Raw genomic sequence first — 23018 nt, 5'->3', positions numbered from 1 at the left:
TTCTTTTATAACAGTGTCCGTGGGGGGATTTAGCTGAGGTCATATGTTTAATCAAATAATCAATACAAACATGTATAATTAAAAAAACAGCACAAATGTACACACAAGCGCACTTTCCTCGTCAGCCACCACAACACGCAGAAAGCTCCAGCCGAGAGCGCCCACCACGGCCCCAACACAGTGCAAGCACACGAGCCGCACACAGACACAAACACACCAGCTTCACATTGCCTCAAACTCCACAAATGTCTCTTTTTGTATAGCACTGTAGAGCTCACGGTCAACACACACAGTACTAGTAGCACTGTACTCATGGTCTAAGACCATCGGAACGGGTAGCTCAGGCTCTTCGGGGTCGGAGCAAGGCTCGGGACTCGCCGGTCTCTCTTCGCTCCCAGCCTCCCACACACCAGCCCGTGTTACCGGCTGGAAGCTGAGCACAACGGTACACAGCAGTGTTGGTTTGATACGCCTTCATTCCGTTGAAGCTTGTGAAGTCTTCTAACATTAAATTTCCATTGTTTGGTGGGTTTTCCATCTTTTTACTATTTATAGTTGCCGTGGTAACTGATACGGTAAGTAGACCGGAAACTAGTATGCCGACACCCGGCGACACCGGAAGTTCGCTTCTAGAGTTGTGCATAGAGCCTATTGCATCTGTGAAACGAAAGCGTAACCTGCATGTTAAAACGTGCACATCGAAAACACATTTCCAAAGAAGTACAAAGGTAAATATGTATTATGTTGGGACATCCTCTCCATCTGTATGCCTACGTGTGTGCCCGGTGTGTCCGTCCTGCGTGTAATAAAGTTATTTAGGCTATTATATCGATACAATAGCCTACATAACTATTATCAATCCGGACTTTTTTTTGTTTCAAACGCTCTGGTATCTCAAGTATTCTCTATTTGAGAATAGGCCTATTTTGGATACCTGAGCGTTGATTCTGGTGCCTGTGAATTAAATCTCTGGTATCTCAAGTATTCTCAAATTGAGCATACTTGGGATACCAGAGCGTTGATTCACAGTTAACTTACTTTCACACGTTTACAGGTGTAGTAGAACCTCAAACATCTACACCACAGGCTGCTGACTGTAGGCCTACACCTGTAAATGTGTCTCATTTTGAAAGTTTAGCTAGTTTGTCAAATAGTTATTGTGTCAATAGATATGAGCGCATCAACGCACTTCCCTGTCTCTCTTCGGTCCTGTTTTAAAAGCTCGGTGAATACAGTTGAAACACCCCAAAAGCTGCCCTGGCCCCGACATTTACAACACAAAACAGTTGAAATTCACACATATGCCTGCATTTAAAGAGATCGCTGAAGATTTCCCTTTGTCTTGGGGGAACTTCCTCCTTTACTTTCGCACTTCAGGAAACATGGAACACGTTAAGCTCCGCCATATGGTTTGTAAATAATATAGATTTTACGCATATCAAACGCTACATTATCAAACTATCCAAATGAGTCGAACGCAGGTACTAGTCAATAGCACTAGTCAACATGGATTAACAATTGTGTTGAGGTTATTTTTTAATCAATGGCATTGAATTGATATAGAGACGATTTTATTGTTCATAAATGATACTATTATCATTATTTATAAAATAATAATAATAATAATAATACTGTGCAACTTTGTCAATCATGTATAATTGTCAGTTTGGGTAAGGATGTGCATGTTTTAATAACATTTATTGTTCTATTTCAGGTAAATAAATAATAATGATGTATTATTAGTCAGAGCAACCTCTTCAGGACTTCTCATGGAAGTCCTCGTTCTCCTGTTGATCTGCTTTTCTGCAGGTAAAATATCCCATAATTACCAATACTCTTTTTGGTTGTCATACAATGTCCATATGTTACTACTAGAGTGTCCAGTAGCAGATCATCTCCTAGCTAGGTGTAGCAAGGTGAATGATAGATACTTGGGCTGTGTTCCCAAACCTCACAACCTCTCCTCTTCCTCTTCATCGGGTCATCTCTCTGTCTAGGGGAAGCTCACACCATGAGGGCAGTAGTCGGTGACGACATCACTCTGTCGGTCGATACTCAGACGTCGTCAGACATCGGCGAGGCTAGACTGGAGTGGTTCAGGAGAGACCTGGCTCCTGATATTGTCCATCTGCAAGGAAACCGTCGGACAATTTATGAACATCAGAATCCGGCATACAGAGGCAGGACGATGCTGTCAGCAGAAGATCTGGGCAGAGGAATCATCTCCCTCAAACTGTCAAACGTCCGACTGGCCGATGAGGGGAACTACACCTGCCTGTTCAAGTCCACAGAAAACATGTACTCTGTCCATCTCCTTGTAGGTAAGACTGCTACCGGTAGGTTGGAACAAGACCCAGACCTTTTTCTAGTGGGTGAGACAGATTCTACTACAAATATAGTAGAAGTACCCCCCCCCCAACCCCACCCTCAGGGGCACCCTCCTCCACCCAGTCATAACCCTAACCCCACCCTTCCAGTCATAACCCTAACCCCACCCTCCTCCCCAGTCATTATCGTCACCTTACCCCCAGGTGCAGCCTCCTCCCCAGTCATAACCCTGGAGGAAGTCAAGGGTGAGGTCCTGGTTCTGGGCTGCCGGGCTAAAGGCTGGTACCCACAACCAAAGCTCTCCTGGTGGACCACTGAAGGAGCTTTCCTGCCCGCTGTAACCATGCCTGCAAACCAAGAAGAAGACCGACTCTACAACATTTCCAGCACCCTGGTGGTGGAGAGGAAGAGTCCGAACAGACACCTCATCTGTAGAGTTAATCAGGAGCTCTTCAACCAGACCAGGGAGACAGAGATACACCTTCCTGGTAGGTCCTTTTATGTCTTGTGATGAGGTCAATGGATGTAGCATCTTTGACGTCACCCATTGGTTAATGCAAGAGTTCTATGACGGTGAAGACTTCATGTATATGGAGCGTCAGCACTTAGTTAATATGTTAGCAGTCAACAACAGACACCATCTCTATCTGGCAGCACAGTTTATAACATTGAGAGTCTGGCCAAAACGTATTTGCATTTAATCCTTTATAACAATGTGAATAAATATAATTGTCAACTAGGACCTTGGAAAACAGATCCTTACGTACGAGGAAAACATTCGTTGGCTTTGTATTTAAATAATGAAATCACATTCCTTCCCGTCAAATTAAAATGAAGCCTTCGCTTTCTGCATCATGCTTAATACTGCAAACCACCTACAGGCCATTACAGGAACTCTAGCCTCTACCATGGACCTCTAAAGGCTCATTTATGCTCTATGTTAAATACGCATTCAGATACGGACGGAGCCTTCTGTCCGTACTCTGCATACATTTCACCCGTATTTCTGCAAGTATCCTGCAAGCTTGCGGATGCGTACCGAAACGGACCAAACATTGCAGTTCCACCGGGAATCACGGGGGCAGTGTCGGGCATTGTACACAAAATAGTGCCATGAATAGCATACACAAAGGTGAAGACTGGAATTCTCCTTCGGTTCAAGGTTCCAAGCTAAAGGCAAAGCCGCCCTTATTTTGCGTAGCCTTGCTACCTTCAGCTAGAGTTGCGTTCCATTAACGTGACTTAAGGGAATCTCCTCTAAGTAACCATGGCAACTTATCCGACCAAACTAAACTGGTCGGTAGCAGGCTAACTGTCAGGCTTACTTGATCTGTGTTTCGGTGAAGTCCCACCTCTCGGCAACAAGTGTACCATCAGAAGGTTCCGACTAGCCTAGTCCTCACGTTTCGGTCATAAATTGACATATGAAGTACAAACAGCATATATTTTCACTAAGGATTTAAGATTAAATGATGCAAATAAAATAATTAAATGCATTCTATCTATTGTGGATATTTTTTATTCAAATTGATGTATTCTATTGAAATTATTAATCAGCAGTTGGGTGAGTGGTCTACCTAGCATTTGCCCTGTGTTATGGGCAACACAAGTTCACGTCCCGAGTATGTCATAGAATTCTTGGCGTTGGCTTGATTTTGTAATTCCCTTTCTATCAAAGTAAGTAGGCCTAACAATTTACTTTTATATGATAAAAATGTTTTATAGCAAATATAGCAAAACATCCTATTATACAAATGTAATATTACATTTTTAACCCCCAAAGACAAACAGACAAACATAAATCAAAAATTATAATAATTTGTTGTTTGTTGTTTGATAAACCAAACAACAAAAGTAAAATAAGAAATAAAAATAAATACATAAATAAAATAAAGAAATAAAATAAAGTGTGTTTGTACAGTTTGGAGTTATTTGGATCCTTAGCAAGATAAAAGTGAGAAATAACATTTTGTACATCCTTATAGCTGGTCAAGCAGATCTGTAATGAAAGGTTGCCAAACACTGCTAAAATTGTCCTTCAAGCCCTTTAAGCAAATCTTATCTTTTCAAGTTTCAAAAATTGTAGTGTGTCCCTAATCCAGTGTTTAAAGGAAGGTGGGGTAGCCTGCTTCCAATTGAGTAAAATGAATCTTCTGGCTGTAAGAGTGACAAAGGCAATTCAATTTGATTGTGCTCTAAGAAGATGATCGCCCTCACAATGAATACCAAAAATGGCTGTAAGAGGGTTCGGAGCTATTGGTCTCTTAAGTATCTTGGATATGGATTCAAAAGTAGGGGACCAGTAATTAACGAGTTTCGGGCAAAGCCAGAACATATGAGCTAGTGTTGCAGGTGAATTTTTACATGTGTTGCATGAATTATCACTTGATGGATACATTTTTGAGAGCTTGGCTTTAGAGAGATGGAGTCTGCTCCTTTAAACTGGATCAAGCCATGTCTGGCACATATCGATGAAGAATGTATTCTTAATAAAACATTTGACCACTCAACATCTTTAAATTTTACATTCTGAATGTTCGTATAAGCTCGATCAAGACTGGAGGAGGAGCTGTTCTGTATGGCAGGTAGTTATCAGGTCAAATGTCTGTCTGCAGAGTCAAGCTCTCCTTTAAAAAAATTCACGCATGGGAGCAATTGAGTTCTTAAAGTCAAATTGTTTAATTTGGTCGGAGAGGTTATTTTCTCGATCTGGCTTCCCAGGAGATGTAAGAGATAATCTCCCCTCTTAAAAAAGCCTTTAAGGATTCACAGAGGGTGGATTTACTAACATCCGACATTTCATGTATGGACAAGAAAATATCGATTTGCATATAGGGCTCCAGAGTGCGACCTATTAGGTCGCATATGCGACCTAATTTCTTAAGGTGCGAGTTAAAATTGAATGAGGTCGCTCCGGTGCTACTTGCAGGAGGACGATTGAAAAAAAAACCACAACCCACTCCCGCGGTTGTGGTTGATAATACAATCGTACTTTCTGGCTCATTCCTGCGAGTCTACTACTCTCTGTCTCTGCCTGCCTGTCTGTCTGCACCTTTTATCCTGCGTTCACACCAAAAGATGCAAAAAGTTGACGCGCGTCGTGATCCCATTCAAAGTGAATGTAGAGACGCGTTGCTGCTTTACTGCCGATGCATTTGCTGCCGAGAAAACGGGCAGCAAAACTTGATTTGACGCGCGTCAAAATCTGATTTGCGGCGCGGCATGCCCGTGCCCGCTGCCGGGCACGGGCGAAGGGCGCGTTCACGTATTTTGCGGCGCGTCAAATGCTGCTTGAGTTGAAATATTTCAACTTTTGACGCGCGTCAAAAGTTTGACGCGCCGCAAAACTTGATTTGACGCGCCGCAAAACTCAGGCGTCAACGCGTTCGGGCAGCAAATGCATCTTTTGGTGTGAACGCAGGGTTACCCTGCGTTCACACCAAAAGATGCAAAAAGTTGACGCGCGTCGTGATCCCATTCAAAGTGAATGTAGAGACGCGTTGCTGCTTTGCTGCCGAGAAAACGGGCAGCAAAACTTGATTTGCGGCGGGTCAAAATCTGATTTGCGGCGCGGCATGCCCGTGCCCGCTGCCGGGCACGGGCGAAGGGCGCGTTCACGTATTTTGCGGTGCGTCAAATGCTGCTCGAGTTGAAATATTTCAACTTTTGACGCGCCGCAAACCTTTGACGCGCCGCAAAACTTGATTTGACGCGCCGCAAAACTCAGGCGTCAACGCGTTCGGGCAGCAAATGCATCTTTTGGTGTGAACGCAGGGTTACAGTCTATGGTCTGCACACTACACGTGCACAGTATTGTTGCGCACGCAGCACGCACAAAAAAGTAAACAAAGCAGATACAATATAAAAACGGTCGATAGTCGATTATTTTAAGAAAAACCCTCACGGTTCGGGAAGCAAGTGATCCGCGGATCGGCTGATAAAAAATAAGTTGTTTTGAACCGGAAACCGGAACCGGAAGCGGACATATTTATGTTTGGTTGTAGTCTTTTCGCTCGGTTCTCCGTATCAACAGTAGGGCTAGAACCGAGCAAAATGACCCTTGCAATGAGCAATGAGTCTTCCAACCGAAATCAATGGATTTACAAAATGCCAAATAAAACACGACAGAAACTGTATTTCGCTACCATACTTGATGAAGAAAAAAAGAAGATGAGGATGTCTGCATTGTCTTGGGAGAGTGTAGACTCTAAACTCTCCCCAGGCAATGCAGACATCCTGAATTTAAAGATGTAAATCCAGGGTTAGGGATTATTTACTATCCATGTTAAAAAGAAGAAGGAATAATGGCTCAGATTGCAATTTTTTTAAATATTGACTATGCTTAAAGGAAGCAGGATTATTACCTATTTTTTTTTTTACACATTTGAAGATTTATTTAAAGTCACGTTAGTCTAGTTATCTTTTTTGCTGTTGTTGATCTGAAAATGATCCGACCCGTGACTCAAAAACCGTGACACGATCCGAACCGTGAGTTTTGTGATCCATTGCACCCCTACTGTTGTTGTTGGTGGTGGAGAAGGGTTAGCAGAGGAAGCGACAAGTTGGCGAAAAAGGCGGGGGGCAGTGGGGAGAAAAGAAAAAAGTACAGTTTTCAACAACAATGGCTGGTGCAGTTCCCGTGGTTACGATATGAGGGACAAGCCATGGTGTGTGTGTACTGCAGGACATGTGGCCCGTCCGTTGCAGGCAGGAGGACACATTTTGTACATTGATCTACACAATTCAAAGTTCAGTCATTAAAATTACACAACAAAAGCCAAAAGCACAAGACGTGCAGGGACCGCTGCATCACACGAAGCTCCCAGCCCCTCCCCACCTCATTTAATAGGATAGATGAGAGCAATCGCTCGGCGGAGAATGAAGAAATAATGATCAAGTTTAATACCACCTACAACATCACTAAAGAGGATCTCCCGTTCACAAACAAAAAAAATATGGTGCTACCTAATTTGTTTTGGTGCTACTAAATGAAAAGCTAGGTGGCACCAGTACGGAAGAGGATTAGGGCCACACATGTAAAAAAAAATTAAGTTCTGACTTTATTCTCAGAATTCTGACATTAATCTCAGAATTCTGAGATTAATGTCAGAATTCTGAGAAAAAAGTCAGAATTCTGACAATAATCACAGAATTCTGAGAAAAAAGTCAGAATTCTGACTTTAAAGTCAGAACTACGGGTATCTGTAAGGACCAACCTCCGTGGGAGAGACACTTTGCTTTATGCAGTAGGAGGAAACCTATGGAAAGCCGGTAAAAGTGCAAAAGTGCATCCCAACAACTTTAGCCAATGCAGGCTCCTATTGCTTTACCAGTGTGTTTAACGTGTGTGTGTGTGTGTGTGTGTGTGTGTGTGTGTGTGTGTGTGTGTGTGTGTGTGTGTGTGTGTGTGTGTGTGTGTGTGTGTGTGTGTGTGTGTGTGTGTGTGTGTGTGTGTGTGTGTGTTGTCATGTAGGCTATAGATATAGATAGATTGTCTTGGCTTGCTTGCATCCATGAAATATTGTAATGTTATGGCCTAGCTGGCTACTGCATTTCGGGGATGAGGGCATCCCCGAATATTGACGGGTATTTTGCACACTGCCATCTCAATATATAGCCTAACATATACAAATATATCACTGTACTAAACACAAATGTATTTTCCACTAGCTAGTGGTGGTCATTACATTGTAGTGAAACTAGTAAAGACAACACAGCTTTATGTTACGGAGAAACATGGAGGCACTGCAGCTCTAGTCTCGACAATGCGTTACTTTAGTCTGGTATTTCTCATCACTGATTGGTTAGACAGCCTTCAAACTTAGTGGTCAAGCAAAGAAGAGGGAGGGCTCTTTCTGCATACCTAATAGCCGGAGTGAATAACTAATAGCCGGAGTGAATAACTAATAGCCGGAGTGAATGACTAATAGCCGCGGCTATTAGTCATTCAAAACCGTACGGAATCCGTACGGAAACCGTACGGAATTCTTGCCAAACCGCACGGAATCCGTGCGGTTTTGCACTTTTACCGCGCCATTCTTGGCTTTCCATAGGTTTCCTCCTACTGCATAAAGCAAAGTGTCTCTCCCACGGAGGTTGGTCCTTACAGATACCCGTAGTTCTGACTTTAAAGTCAGAATTCTGACTTTTTTCTCAGAATTCTGAGATTAAAGTCAGAATTCTGAGATTAATGTCAGAATTCTGACTTTTTTCTCAGAATTCTGAGATTAATGTCAGAATTCTGACTTTATTCTCAGAATTCTGAGATTAAAGTCAGAATTCTGACTTTTTTCTCAGAATTCTGAGAATAAAGTCAGAACTTAATTTTTTTTTACATGTGTGGCCTTAATCCTCTTCCGTACACCAGTGATACCTGTGAAAAAGTTAGTCTGGAGCCCTACACTTAACAAACGACTCATCCCCAAGCAGAACATTACTAAAACGCCAAGGGCGCCGCGTAGCTTTCTTTGGAAAAAAATATTTGCAGAACCACAGGCCCATGAACAGAGATGACAATGCCCTCATATCTGCAGTCCTTAACCGAGGGTAATAGCTGATTATCAATTAAAAAGCTTTTTCGGACATTTGATCCATGATTCGACATTCACGGTTCTGGGCTGGTTGCATATCTCATGAGCGCTCATAATCCACGCCTGAGCAAGGCGAGGCTGAACTGCGTTGATGGAACGGCTTTAGCCTCAAGTGATGGACTGCAGATGGAATACCCCTTTGGTCTCTACCCTGAACAACCTAAAATACATTTAGAGTAACTACATGCTGTTCTCTTCCACTAGAGACGTCATGGATGCCTCTAGATTTACACAGGCCTGCCGTGGAATGTTATTGGCAGATTCGATGTTATAGACAGATTCTGTATACATGTAATGTGCTTTCTCCGCAGAGAACTTCTTTCCAGGTTTGGTCCAGCCAGGTCGAACTAGCGATGGATTGTTTGCTGTTACGGGTGTGCTCCTTTTGGAGGCTATGGTGATTTTGGGGATTTGGTGAGTACATAGTATTTGTATGAAAATGATATGCTTTCATTTATTAAATGATTTCCAGCTAGGTGCCAACTCTCATAATGTTATGTCCAGCCTACAGAAACGTTCGTCGAAACTCCCAAAACCAGATGGATAAGAGGGTTGTGTCGGGCCAATATGAAGATTTGAGATCCTTAGACAGAATCACACAAGCTGCCACTGCCAACTATGTGCCTCTAGCTAGCTGCTACTGCTCGCTATGTGTCCCTTGCTAGCTGCTACTGCCCACTTTGTGCCTCTAACTATCGGCTACTGCTCACTATATGCCTCTAATGGCGTTTTTCCAACGGCGGGTGCGTTTAGGCCCAGTACGATGTAGGTCTGGTAGTGTAGGTGCGGTTAGGCACAGCCCTGTTGCGGCTCGCGTTTCCACCGCCGACAGTACACTTTATGGTAGGGTGGGGTTTAAGCCGGATGGCGATAGCCGCGGTAGCTACGCAAGCATCGTGAAGCATCTGTCGACCAATCAACGGAAGGCGTGTGTAGCTCGAACTTTTTGGCTCCCTTTTAGGCCGCTTGGTGCAACGGATGAGCACTGAGAGATAAGTACGGCTAATCGCGGATAAGTCTGGACTCTGCACACTTTTGCCGTTGGAAACGCGAACCGTTCCGCACCTATTCATACCTAACCGCACTGCTTCCACCGCTGGAAACGTGTCATAACTAACTTCTACTTCCATCTTTAGATGCTTTCCCACATACACGTAAGTCCTGCTATTCTCCCGCTATTCTACGTGTGAAAGACCTATCCTGACTTTGGTATCCTGAAAAACTCCGGAAAAATGAACACCTGTGGTAGTATTTTATCCGTAGGTAATGTCAATGACCTTATATTTGAATGAGGAGTAGAAAGTATGTATTTCTCACACCACTTGCATGTCATTGAGTATTTGTCTCTAACTCATGCTCCAATCTTTCGTGACATGAATTACAAAACAGTTTGATACAACTATGCAACTGTTATTGATCGAGCACCTCACTAGCCACCCTAGGATAATTCTACATGTCTGTGGAAGTGTGCAGGTCATTACCATTATTGACGCAAAGAATCACGAGGCAGTGTGTTCTTAAGCCAATATGCTTGACTTTTTTATTGATGCATAACTTTATTAGACGTGATTATTCTTATGCATATTTGTGTTTTAGTTACCTTTTTGTTAGATGTGTATTTTAGTATTTGTAAGGATGGCACCAGGCTGCTTGAGTGTTATTTCCCTTCCTGAGATGAGGTTGTTTGTATCAGGCTTGTGATGTGGTGTTCTGTGTTATACTTTTTTTGACACAATACTGTATACTTCAACTGTTATTCTGGATGCTAGAAGTCATTACCCTGGCGGTTTGTTGACATTAATGGCATCACAAGAATTCCGTTACCATTTTGACTCTGTTACACTAAAAGGAGAAGTAGGTTACATTTTGATGAAATTCCCCCTGCCCTAAGCACCTCTCAAACAGGGGAAATATTGTGATATTCCTGGTTGGCAGCTACAAACTATCCAGTATTGGTGTTTTTTTATGATATTCCCGATGTCACTTCGGAAAATGTTCATCTGTTGCATAGCCTTGCTGAGCGTTCGCTAGAATGTTTCCTTGGTGGAGCTGGCATATTCCTTAGCAGCTGTATATTGCTAGTTTCACCCCATTCACCTTTACTCTCACCATGGTTTGTCTGCACTGAATAATGTACTCGACGTCTAATAGTACGTACGACATGTGGGGCCAGAGCAACAGCAACACAGAGACTTCATACCATTGTACACCAAGTGCCCACCTCTCAGGACATCGTCCTTAAAGCAAGTCTGACTTATTGCATTGAAGTTATATCGTCTCCAAATCTCTTGCGGTGTGCTACACAGTCTGCTAGTTTACTTTCACACTTGCATGTCCTTACATTAATGGTCCCGAGCCGAAACGCATGGCTCAGATTTCACTCCATTCTTATTTTATTAGAATAAATCACAATATCCTACTTAACTATTAACCCTATACTAAACAATATATATGATATGTCACACATATCGTGCTAATCAGGATCTTCACACTTAATCAGATGGAAGAGAGAATCAGATAAATTGCCTGTCATAAGGCCTATGTATTCCAGAAAGAAATAGGCTAATTCAACTTCCGGCGTCATTGCTCTGTTAGCTTGCCCGACTGCATGTCAGGCTACCCGGGGTGTATCACACAAGGGGATGGTGGGGGAGCTGACTAGAGTGTGAGTGATGATTGGACTAGGTTGTTCTGAGATCCAGGCTAAAAACGACAGCAAGTTCCTTTATCTTAAAACAATTGACAATTATCCGAAAAATATATATTTGTAGTGTACTTTTCTCATTGTTAAATAAATAACAAAAACCTTCCTGGCTCCAAAAGTGGATCGTTTTAAGAAGCGGTAATGAACCGGTTGAATGAATAAATAAAAAAGTAAAACAAGGTAAATATACAACATATAAAAAAAAGAATGCATTGTGTAATACATTCTTTCTTTATATGTCTGGAGACCATTAGTATTCTCTGCTCCAACAACTCAACATAACAGGTCGATATACAGATACTAACATAACAGTTTACATACATGGTTATGTTTAACCGATATTAACACAACAGTTTACCATACATGGTTATGTTTAACCGATATTAACACAACAGTTTACCATACATGGTTATGTTTAACCGATATTAACACAACAGTTTACCATACATGGTTATGTTTAACCGATATTAACACAACAGTTTACCATACATGGTTATGTTTAACCGAAGGAATATTATGTTTCGTATGCACATTGTTGTGTGTGTGTTTGTGTGTGACTTCTATGCAGCTTTAATGCCCCTATATTGTTTGCCATTTCTAGCTTTCTATTTTCTATGTTTTGACTGAACAGCCCCTTTCTACTCTTGATTCGAAAAGCCCTTCATACATTTCATCACATGTACTCACATGTACTTAAATTATCTGCATTTCATTTTACCATGAATAAAAAAATAATTGATTCTCGGCTGATGCGTTTATATCATTATTTATGATAAAACTTGTTTATGCCCACCTTTTCATGTGTCTCGCTGTACCAATTTACTACAGGTGGAAAATAGCAGCATGCTAAAACCTGCTACAATGCATCTCTCCTTGTTTTAAACAAGGTTAATGTTTGTTTGTACATCGTCCCTGTTCAAATTTAGTCTTAGAACGATTCTCTACAAAGCAACTATATAATTAATGTGATGAGTCGTTTGCTGATCAACGTCGCCCTCTGCTGGCAGTTGTTAAAACACGACCAACCTTTCATATCAACAGATAAAACAGGATTACGTCACTAGCATGCTCTCAGTTAAACTTAGCATTAAAGGCTATAACGTTAACGATGTTTAACTCTATCAAATGTTTGGTAACATGTTATCAATCCAAATTTGTGCAATATTTATCTGCACATTTATATCACTTCAATATAAATGTCATCTTTTCAATATTGATTATTTCATGTGCAATAAATACCTGCCTGGATCAATTTATGCATTTAAAGGCACTTGGGTTCTGCCAAATGCCCACGTTACAGGTACCACAGTGAACTCAAGTGGATCTTCAACCCCATGTTTTACACTACAGATCATTCATATTTCACATGGTGAGCAAGTGAAACCTAAGGTATACTTTAAGTTTATTCATTGTTTTACTTAAAGTATTAACAATATTTTTGTATTAAATCTGCCTTTGTTCACTATGCCTCTTATAATATGAGAGGAGATGTATATATATATAATACATATGCAATACATCCTCTTTGGGTCACTAAACAGTAATCTATTTTTTATTTTATTTCTGATTTATTAACTATTTGACACATTCCTACTAATCATCAAGCAGGGCTGGATCATGTGATCAGGAATATTGTTCACGGTGCTTTTCAGGGCTGACTTTAATCCTGGTCCTGCTGCACCTCTAGAAGGTAGGTTTTATTTTACTTATTGTTTCATTGTGTTATATATTTTTTATTGTTTGTTGCATGATTGTTGGATGTTATTGTACATTCATTACCCAAATATATGACCATAACTATTATACGTTTGGATGACTCTTTATCCTACTCAGTTTAGACAGGAAATGATTGGCTTGGTCTGGAATTCCCATCACACTTCCTCTTATTACAAGATTCACACTCGGAGACCATGAAGATGAATTCATCAAATATTGACACCCATGTGTGGGTGTCAATATTTGTGGTTTTCGGTTCATGGTTTCAGTTTTCCAAAATATGCCTCTGTTACCATTACAGTTAACTAATGGCAACAGTAGGTAGGTAAAGCCTTCCTAACCATACTTATGACATCATTTATTTAACCATTACAGATACCCAATACAGTATCTGTACTGATAATGACATTACATTAGATAACTAAAATGGTATCTACTGATATTTATAGTACATTAGTTACCGAATACAGAGTTTGTTTGAATACGGATTCACTACAGATACTAAGCAGTCGACACAGCTCAACTGGAACATTGTGGTGAGTTGTTCAGACACCCTAGTTGCTGTCGTCCCCAGTGCAGAAGGACCTGCACCGGTAGGTAACCACATACAGACTACTGCTTTCTCACCATCCCACAAGTTTTCTGTAGTTCCGTTTTAGACACTAAGTAGGCCACCCGACTTGTCCGTAGTAGACGCTATACAGGCCGCCCTAAATGTGTTTCTCAAATAGATAAGTGACTCTTAAACCAGTGAGAAAATGCAAGCTGTTGGACCGCGAAATGCAATTAATATTTAACATGGTCAGCTCGTGAAACCTAATGTATACTTTAAGTATATATTTTTTTTTTTACTTAAAGTATCAATATAATTTGTATTAAATCTTCTAAATTTGCCTCATTATTGATTCATTATTCCACATAATGCCAGTTCATGCTTTGTTTTGGTTCAATATGCTTCTTATAATATACTGTATATGTCATTATATATGTACAATACATGTGCAATACATTCTCTTTGGGGTACTTAATAGTAGTGTGTTTTTTATTTTATTTTTGATATCTGAAATATTTGACACATTCATGCTAATCATCAAGCAGGGCTGGATGATGTGATCATGAATGAATGTTCACGGTGCTTTTCAGGGCTGACTTTAATCCTGGTCCTGCTGCACCTCTAGAAGGTAGGTTTTATTTATTGTTTCATTGCGTTATATTTTTGTTTTATTGTTTGTTGCATGATTGCTTCATGTTATTGTACCTTTTATTACCCAAATATCTGACCTTAATTGTTCGAAGTTCGGATGACTCTTTATTCTACTCAGTTTAGACAGGAAATGATTGACTTGGTCTGGAATTCCCATCACACTTCCTCTTACAACAAGATTCACTCTCAGAGACCATGAAGATAAATTAATCAAATATTGACACCCATGTGTGTGTCAATTTGACATGGGACATGAAAAAAAATAAAAAGAGCACTTGAAGAACTTTTTTAAACGTATTAACATTTAAATATTCCCACATCCATTTTCTTTGAAGACACCAATTTTCACAAATCTAAATTAAGGAATTCATATTCACATGTATACAATGACAGCGGCAGACTTTTTATCCAAAATGTACTTTATTTTTATTTTTAATTTACTATATTTTTCAGTGCAACACAATATGGTGACAACCTTTTTCGAATAGGTAACTTCACTAGTGTGTTCCCCCGCCTAACAAAGGGAGAAAGATCACACCGTGACTTTTGCAGCACTTTCTGCGATAAATGTGTTGCAGAACTTGACTTTATAGCCATAGGAATTTAGGTGTACAATCAAATTAATTATATATTTTATTTTTTAATAATATATTACCACGGAATCCCCCAGCCCCCCAGGTGTCGTGTACATATATATATATATATATATATATATATATATATATATATATATATATATATATATATATATATATATATATATATATATATATATATATATATATATATATGTTTACTTGTTTACGGCCTATGGCCATCATTTCAATTTCTGTGACTTCCACAATGTCCATGGCGATATCTTTTCAGTGGTGAATGTCAAGTGGAGGATGTAGTAATAACAGTGGCACTAAGAAGTGTTGAAAAAGTATACTCTTCTTTTCAAAGTGTCAATGCATTATAAGCCTATAACAAGTGACAAGTGGTATGTTACAACTTGTCGGTGTAGTTAAAGGAAGTGGAGGTGGGTGGAGCTCAGGTATGAGAAAAATGAATAACATTACTGTTGTTTCTGCGTGACTGATCAAATAAAACACAAGAGACTAAATGTCTAAAGAAGTCTTCCACCATGTCCCTGTCTGTATTATTGAAGACTTCCAACGTGTCCCAGGCGGTACTGATGAAGACTTCCACCCTTTCCCCGGTGGCACTGACTGGACCATTTTCTGAGGTTTTCTCTGGTGAAGGCAGTGTTGAGGATGTGGTTTCCGGTTCACCGTTTCAGTTTCCAAACTATAACTCTTACCAATACAGTAAGATAATGACACCAGGTAGTAGGTAGGTTCAGCCTTCCTAACCTAATGACATTTATTTAACCATTACAGATATCTAATACAGTGTCTGGACTGATACTCACAGTACATTAGATACCTAATATGGTATCTACAGATATTCAAAGTACATTAGCTTCCCAATAAAGTGTCTGTTTGAATACGGATTCACTACAGATACTAAGCATTCACCACAGCTCAAATGGAACATCGTGGTGAGTTGTTGATGAGACACCCTAGTTGCTGTTGTCGGTACGTGCAGAACCAAGTGCACCGGCAGGTTAACACATATAAACCACTGCTTTCTCACCATCCACACCTCACCACAAGCTGTCTGTAGTTCCGTTTAGACACTAAGTAGGCCACCAACTTTTCTGTAATAGACGCTATACAGGCCGCCCTAAATGTGTTTCTCAACTAGAGCAGTGACTCTTATCCAGTCAAAAAATGTACGCTGGTGGACCGTGAAATGCAATTCATATTTCACATGGTGAGCTAGTGAAACCTAATGTATACTTTAAGTATATTTATTGTTTTACTTAAAGCATTAACAATATCATTTGGACTAAATGTTCTGAATTTGTCTCATTATCATTCATTATTCCACAAAATGCAAGTTCATGCTTTGTTTTTGTTCAATATGCCATTTCTATGAGCCTGTATGAGTTCTACTTACTTGACTTTTTTATGTGAACTGCATGTCGTATCGCTGTCGGATCTATTTAACACTTTATAAAAATAAATGGATCGCCCTGAAACGGGAACATTCGACAGTTGATGACCTGCTAGTTTTGAAAAGGTCAAGTACCCTGCAAAATCACCTCCACTAACATTTCACACCCTGATCACATTGTGCATCTCAAATGCATATTTTGACAAATATTCAATTGCCTGCAATATGCAGTTTCCAAGAGCGTGTATGAATTTTACTTGTTTTGGATATTCTGATTTGGGTGAAATATTGCTGATAGGATATCCTAGTAACAATGTGTTTGTGTGCACCTTAATAATCATTCCCTACAATTTCAAGTTGGTGTGCCTGGAATGTCTTGTTGGGGTCATGGTTGGCCTCAGCAGCCCCAGAAAGGTTGAGAACCACTGACGTAGAAAGCACAACAACCCACATCTGACAAAATGTCTTCTTTATTTTACAGTTCAACCATCCGCCAAGTAGTCAGACACCTGATAAGACTAACTAAAACACATCAAACTAAACTACCTACATCCCTTATCTCTATTTGTGATGATAACATTATATGTTTATCTCATGTGTCCAGCAGTAGTTACCCCAGGCAAATGACAAACGGCACCACAGGTACCACAGTGAACTCAAGTGGATCTTCAACCCCATGTTTTTACACTTGATAAAAGATCCAAACTAAAAGCTGTATATGGTAAGAATCAAGCACAATACATAAGTGATTTAGAATTTGTTCAAGCATGTGGAAGGACAGATCTTATCATCGTTTTAAATTCTTATCAGGAAGCCACAATTGTTGACATTTTGTGTCTGCAACAGACTGCAACGATCTGTTGGAACTAGCAAGACATATTTGTGGTTATGCTACAAATAACCAAACCATTCATCAGAACATTTCTTCTCATTAAACAAACACAAAAAACATTATTCCTAATAACGGCAACATCACGTAGAACGTAGCATTCCATCCTTTTGGAATATATAGTTTGCCTCTTACTGAACATCATTTGACAGGTTCTTACCCCAGGAGACTGTAGAGAGGTGGATCTGGTATTCTGATTTGCTGGGGTTGCAGACTTTCTCCGTAACTACATGTAGTCTCACAGTCTGACCTATCTCGCTCTGTGTAAAAACAAATTGATCGCACTGACAAGAGAACGCTCGACAGTTGATGACCACAATGTAAAAAAGTTGATAGATAGGTTTGAAGTTTGAGCACAGACCACTGTGGCCTGCTAGTTTTGAAAATGATAAGCACTTTGAAAAATCACCCACATTAGAATCACCTTTCACACATTGTGTGTTAACAGGGATTAACGAGTTCTAAAGTTACACTTTGTGTGTATTTGTTTCCTGACCTTTTTTCTTTGTTTTATTTTGGACTACATCCGCATAAATCACATCCTCCGAGGCAGCTTCTTCAGCTTCTGAAACAAACATTTAAATCGGTCAATCGTTACATAAGGACGAGGAGAGGAGAAGTTATTCTGTTGGGGATCAGTCATATTTGTTGTACAGGAGGAGAAGGTGTAATTGATTTACGGAGACTTGGGAGGAGGTGGAGGAAGTACCTTTGCGTCTCCTTCTCCAGCAGCATCCTCCGACTATTCCCAGAAGAACCATCAGGAGGAGGGGCGGTCCAGCGTAGACCAATGGGAGGAGCAGATGGTGATTGGTGGGGGGGTGGGATTTGGTGGAGGAGGTTGCTGAGGAAAGGAGATCACATAATAAGCAGAAAGACAAGCAAGCCGACTTTGCTATTCAATCTTCCGAAGACCAATCAGCAGACGCCCACTGAAAGTTCACGGCTGATGGAGGATTGACCCACATTGTTTATGGTAATTTCAGACTGACTGTAGAACTTCACCATGTGGAGACCAAACAGAGCTCACCTCTGACAGCCAGCCAGCTCCCTGGAGACTCAACACCAGAGAAGGTACACGTGTAGAGGCCTTTGTGAGATCGGTTGACAGCAGCAAAACTCATCTCTCCTGTCAAACCGACCCCAATGAGCAGCCCATCTCTGGAGAAGGTACAGGACTCGTTTATTGGTTTCACGACATCTAGCTTCTGGGACAGGCAGTGAAGTGTAACAGAAGTTCCTTCTGGTACAGGGTGGACAGGACTCTTTAGGATCACAGACCCTCCTGTAGAAACCCAGCAAACTGTCAACCCAGGTCTCAGGACATTATACCATTAAACTACAACGCTGTTTGTTGAACAATGTTAATGCCAGGTGAAAAAGGGGGTCCCTTTATCCATAGGGATCCTTGAACCATAGTGCAGTGTTATAAATGAATTATGTAGTGAGAGAACCAACTGGTGACAAAGAGACACACATACCAGTCACTGTGATGTTGACCGCTTCCCCTCGTTCTCCAGAGCAGTCACACCAGTAAGAACCGCTGTGATATTCTCCTGCCAGTGTAATATTACATTCATGGCTCTTCTGAGAGCAAGTAAATGATTTAGAGTTAGTCATTATACGCTCATCAGCTCCGCAGTATAACCTCAAACTGTCCCGCTTGAAGAACTGAGTCCTGGATGGGCTGATCCCCAAAGAATGGCCAAAACATGGACCTGTAGTCAACCGATCAATACATCAGAAATACAATCAATTAATTTAGACACAAATCAATCAAAACATTATAGATTAATCAATACATTTATACCAAAAAATATATAGATTTGGAATCAATATCTCAAAATCAAAAATCTCAAAATAAATACATTTGAATAAATCCAAACATCAGAAATCTGTCAATCAATGCATTTAGAAATCTGTCAATCAATACATTTAAGACGGTTTAACTCACTGTTTCCCCGGGTGAGGTGCAGCAGGACCGGGATTAAAGTCAGCCCTGAAAAGCACCGTGAACATTAATTCATGATCACATCATCCAGCCCTGCTTGATGATTAGTAGGAGCGTGAAAAATAGTTCATGTATATATCAAAAATTAAATGAAAAAATATTTTACCGGTACTATTAATTGACTAAAAGAGAATGTATTGCAAGTATTATCTATATATATATATATATATATATATTAGAGCTGTCAGTTAAACGCGTTATTAACGGCGTTAACGCAAACCAAATTTAACGGTGTTAAAAAAATTATCGCGCGATTAACGCAATTATTTTATTTAAAAAAATAAATAAAAAAAAATTCAAAACAAAGAAGCAGTAGCCTGACTGCTATGTTCAAATGACATTTGTTCAAAGCAGTCGTTTAATGGCTCTTTTTTTGTATCGTCCTGTTTTGATCAGTATATGCCAATGTGCCAGTATATATCAATAAAAAATCATTTGCCCAAGGCAAGCCGATGCACTTCACCATGTTGATAAGAGAATTAAAATGAGAAGAATTATGGGACAAAAAATCAAGGGATATATAGCATATAAAAAGAATTTGCGATTAATCGCGATTAATCATAGTTAACTATGACATTAATGCGATTAATCACGATTAAATATTTTAATCGCTTGACAGCTCTAATATATATATATATATATATATATATATAACATTGCACAGATAGATTAATAACATCCTACTTACAGAACATTGGACTTCATAAGATGCCACTGAGTGTTAGATTCATAACACCTGACTGAATCTCAGACAGACTGATGTCTTGTGAGCTCTCACACATGTGTGTGACAGAAGGATGTGCGTGGCCTGGGGCGTTCAGTTCCTCCTCCCTGTGCGCCCGCAAGTACTTCTTTAGTTGTGATGCTAATCAAATGTGTGGTAACATGTTATCAATCCAAAATGATATTTATGTTTGTTAAGAGAGATATTATAACTTAGCTCTTTCTTTGTCTAGAACCATGGCAATCATCACAACCAAACCAAAAAAAATAGTCACGTAAACTAATCCTTTTCGTTCAAACCTACTCTTCACTACAACCATCATTGAAACGTTTATGTTGAAGGATTAGGCAGAGTGTGTTTTGTGTATTATGTGTGAGCGGTTTAATAAAGTCAACTTTCGCAGGGGATCGAGAGTTGCGATATACTGAACCTCACTCAAAACACACTCTGCCTTCAACATAAACATAAACATAAATATGGCCTTTAATTCAAATGAAATACTTTGACATTGCAGTACTTCATAACATAAGGTTACAACGTAAAGATCAGCCATTTAACCATCACATCATTTCAAAAGCAAACACTAATCCAATAAGTAAACGGAAATTTACATTGAAGGTAATTCAAAAGACACACGGCAAACACCTTCACACACTCCATCATGGTGAGGATTTGGTGAGAAAAAGGGAGGAAGGCATCACTAAGCCTCTATTTATAGTGGGAGGAGCAACCTAGTACACTGATTCGCCACTTGGTGTCTCTGCAGAGGTGAGGTGGAGTGAAATGCACCTGCAGTTTCTAACAACGGTGTTGAGGGTTCTCGAGCTCCACAGTCACCGAGGTGGAGTTACACAGATCCCTCATAGCGTCACTACCGCAGATGACCCAGGAGGGCGTCAAAGATCAGCCTAACGATAGTCCGGGCTCCCAGGATCGCAGACCCAGGCAGAGTAACCGAACATCGTCGGGTCAAGTGGCCTCTGGCCACTAAGGGGAAACAGTGGCTCCAGTTCAATGATGATGTGGATACGATCCTAGAATCAGCAGCCAAGGGCGATGCAGACAGGAAGATAAAAACCATGGCAACCATCATCATCAGCCTTGCTGTCGAGAGGTTTGGTACAGTGTAGAAGTTGGGTACCAAGACCCCCTACATGAACTATATCCCGTCCTGCCTTGGCCATGAACATGCTGGTCAAGTCAGCAGAAGTCGAGTGCAGAGGTCCGCTTACCAAGTCTGGAGTCCAGCAGCCCCCCATCAGAGCCTTTATGGACGACCTGACAGTAACAACAACGTCAGTGCCGGGGTGCCGATGGATCCTTCCTTGGGGAAGATCATCACCTGGGCTCGGTTGTGTTTCAAGCCTGCAAAATCTAGGTCCCTGGTGCTCAAGAGAGGGAAAGTGACTGACAAGTTCCGCTTCCTTCTGGACGGCACCCAGATTCAATCAGTCACAGAGAAACCCATCAAGAGCCTCGGAAAGACCTTTGATTGCACCCTGAAGGACGCTGCATCCATCAAGGCCACAAATCGGGAGCTGGAGGCGTGGCTGATAGCAGTGGACAAGTCGGGTCTGCCTGGTAAATTCAAGGCCTGGATTTACCAGCAAGGTGTTCTCCCCAGGATTATGTGGCCCCTGCTTGTGTACGAGTTCCCGATAACAACAGTACAGGGCTTCGAGAGGAGGATCAGCAGTTGGCTCCGTAGTGCCACGAAGCCTGAGTAGCATCGCTCTGTACGGGCACAACAACAAACTGACAGACATGGGGGACTCGAGTCACATGACTTGACTCGAGTCAGACTCGAGTCCCAAATTTGAGGACTTGAGACTTGCTTGACTAACACTGATAAAAGACTCGACTTGACTTTGACTTGGTCTTCATGACTTGAGACTCAAAATGACTTTTTTAAAGTTAGATTAAGTTCGAAATTATGTTGTATTTATATATTAATATTTGTTATTTTATTTTGAAGCATGATCGGGTGATTTTACAGTGCAATGAATGCACGCATCTCGGGTGAATGTGCTCTGCTTGGACAAACTGCCGCTGGGTGAGTAGGTCATTACAGGAGCAGCAGTCATGGAGGCGGCAAGACCAAAGATAATTCAATTTGGTTTCAAGGATTACATTGTCGATGATAGCAAGAAAAAGAGGACAGCGGTATGCAAGGTCAGAGCCAGAGCGTCAGACTGGGCTGTTCTCAGCATACCGCAAAAAACGTAAGATGGATTCAAGTTCCAGTCCCCAAATTCAGTTGAACCACTACTTGGACATTTGTGATGGACAGAGCTGCCTTCGGTTTTGGGCCATGAACAGGCGCACTCTCCCCTCTTTGTTCAAGGTGGCGGTAAGAGTTAGGGCAGTCCCTGCATCAAGTGCACCTGTCGAATGTGTGTTCAGCCATGGCGGGGTGATAATGCGACCCCATCGTTCACAACTCAGTGACAAAGTACAGTCAAATTTAATTTTTTCCAAATGCAATGCATTGTAAGTCGATGTATGTTGCTAGGCAGCAAGATCGCTACCAGCTTTCAGGCTTGTGTGTTACTATTTCCCCTTCCTACAGTATGCGTACGTAATATTACTTTTGAAATATTCATTTTTTTCATGTCTGATGCCATGTGTTGCAAATAATATTCTACAAAATGTAGGGAGATTGACTGATTGACTTGAACTGTTCTCGTATACCTAGAGGTTCTATTTGATTCTGTTCACAGGTTGGAGGTTATGATCATAAAAACATTTTCAAGCTATTCACATAATGGTTTTGGAATGTTTTGAATAGTTTGAGTTATTAATGTTAAGACATTGTTATTGTTAATGTTGAAATAAAACTCAACTTATGAAC

General features: G+C 40.7%; 2 protein-coding genes across 5 annotated transcripts; one reads left to right on the top strand and one right to left on the bottom strand.

Moving 5' to 3' along the window:
- The first annotated feature begins 634 nt into the window (after positions 1-634).
- Positions 635-14169, top strand: LOC130370160 (butyrophilin subfamily 1 member A1-like). 2 transcript variants are annotated; one of them, XM_056575862.1, is made up of 6 exons: positions 635-728; positions 1715-1809; positions 1998-2321; positions 2532-2816; positions 9230-9332; positions 9423-14169. In XM_056575862.1, exons 2-6 carry the CDS (start codon positions 1770-1772, stop codon positions 9463-9465), a joined length of 795 nt encoding a protein of 264 aa, XP_056431837.1. In that variant the 5' UTR covers positions 635-728; positions 1715-1769; the 3' UTR covers positions 9466-14169. The 2 variants fall into 2 exon arrangements, with proteins under 2 accessions (XP_056431837.1, XP_056431838.1); XM_056575863.1 differs by having other exon boundaries at positions 635-1409.
- Positions 14170-15713: 1544 nt separating this feature from the next.
- On the bottom strand, positions 15714-20531 carry LOC130370147 (uncharacterized). 3 transcript variants are annotated; one of them, XM_056575845.1, is made up of 8 exons: positions 20132-20531; positions 19387-19431; positions 18914-19150; positions 18463-18717; positions 18142-18276; positions 17929-17994; positions 17593-17692; positions 15714-17409 (listed from the first exon to the last, which is right to left on the bottom strand). In XM_056575845.1, the coding sequence occupies exons 1-8, from the start codon at positions 20136-20138 to the stop codon at positions 17331-17333; spliced, it is 924 nt and encodes a 307-aa protein (XP_056431820.1). In that variant the 5' UTR covers positions 20139-20531; the 3' UTR covers positions 15714-17330. The 3 variants fall into 3 exon arrangements, with proteins under 3 accessions (XP_056431820.1, XP_056431819.1, XP_056431821.1); XM_056575844.1 differs by having other exon boundaries at positions 17929-17997; positions 20132-20530; XM_056575846.1 differs by having other exon boundaries at positions 15714-17692; positions 17929-17997; positions 20132-20530.
- Between the last annotated feature and the right edge of the window lie 2487 nt (positions 20532-23018).

Source organism: Gadus chalcogrammus, chromosome 17, assembly GCF_026213295.1.
Source record: "Gadus chalcogrammus isolate NIFS_2021 chromosome 17, NIFS_Gcha_1.0, whole genome shotgun sequence".
NCBI lineage: Eukaryota > Metazoa > Chordata > Actinopteri > Gadiformes > Gadidae > Gadus > Gadus chalcogrammus.
The sequence above is the reverse complement of the archived record's forward strand: the minus strand, read 5'-3'. Positions and strand labels throughout refer to the sequence as shown.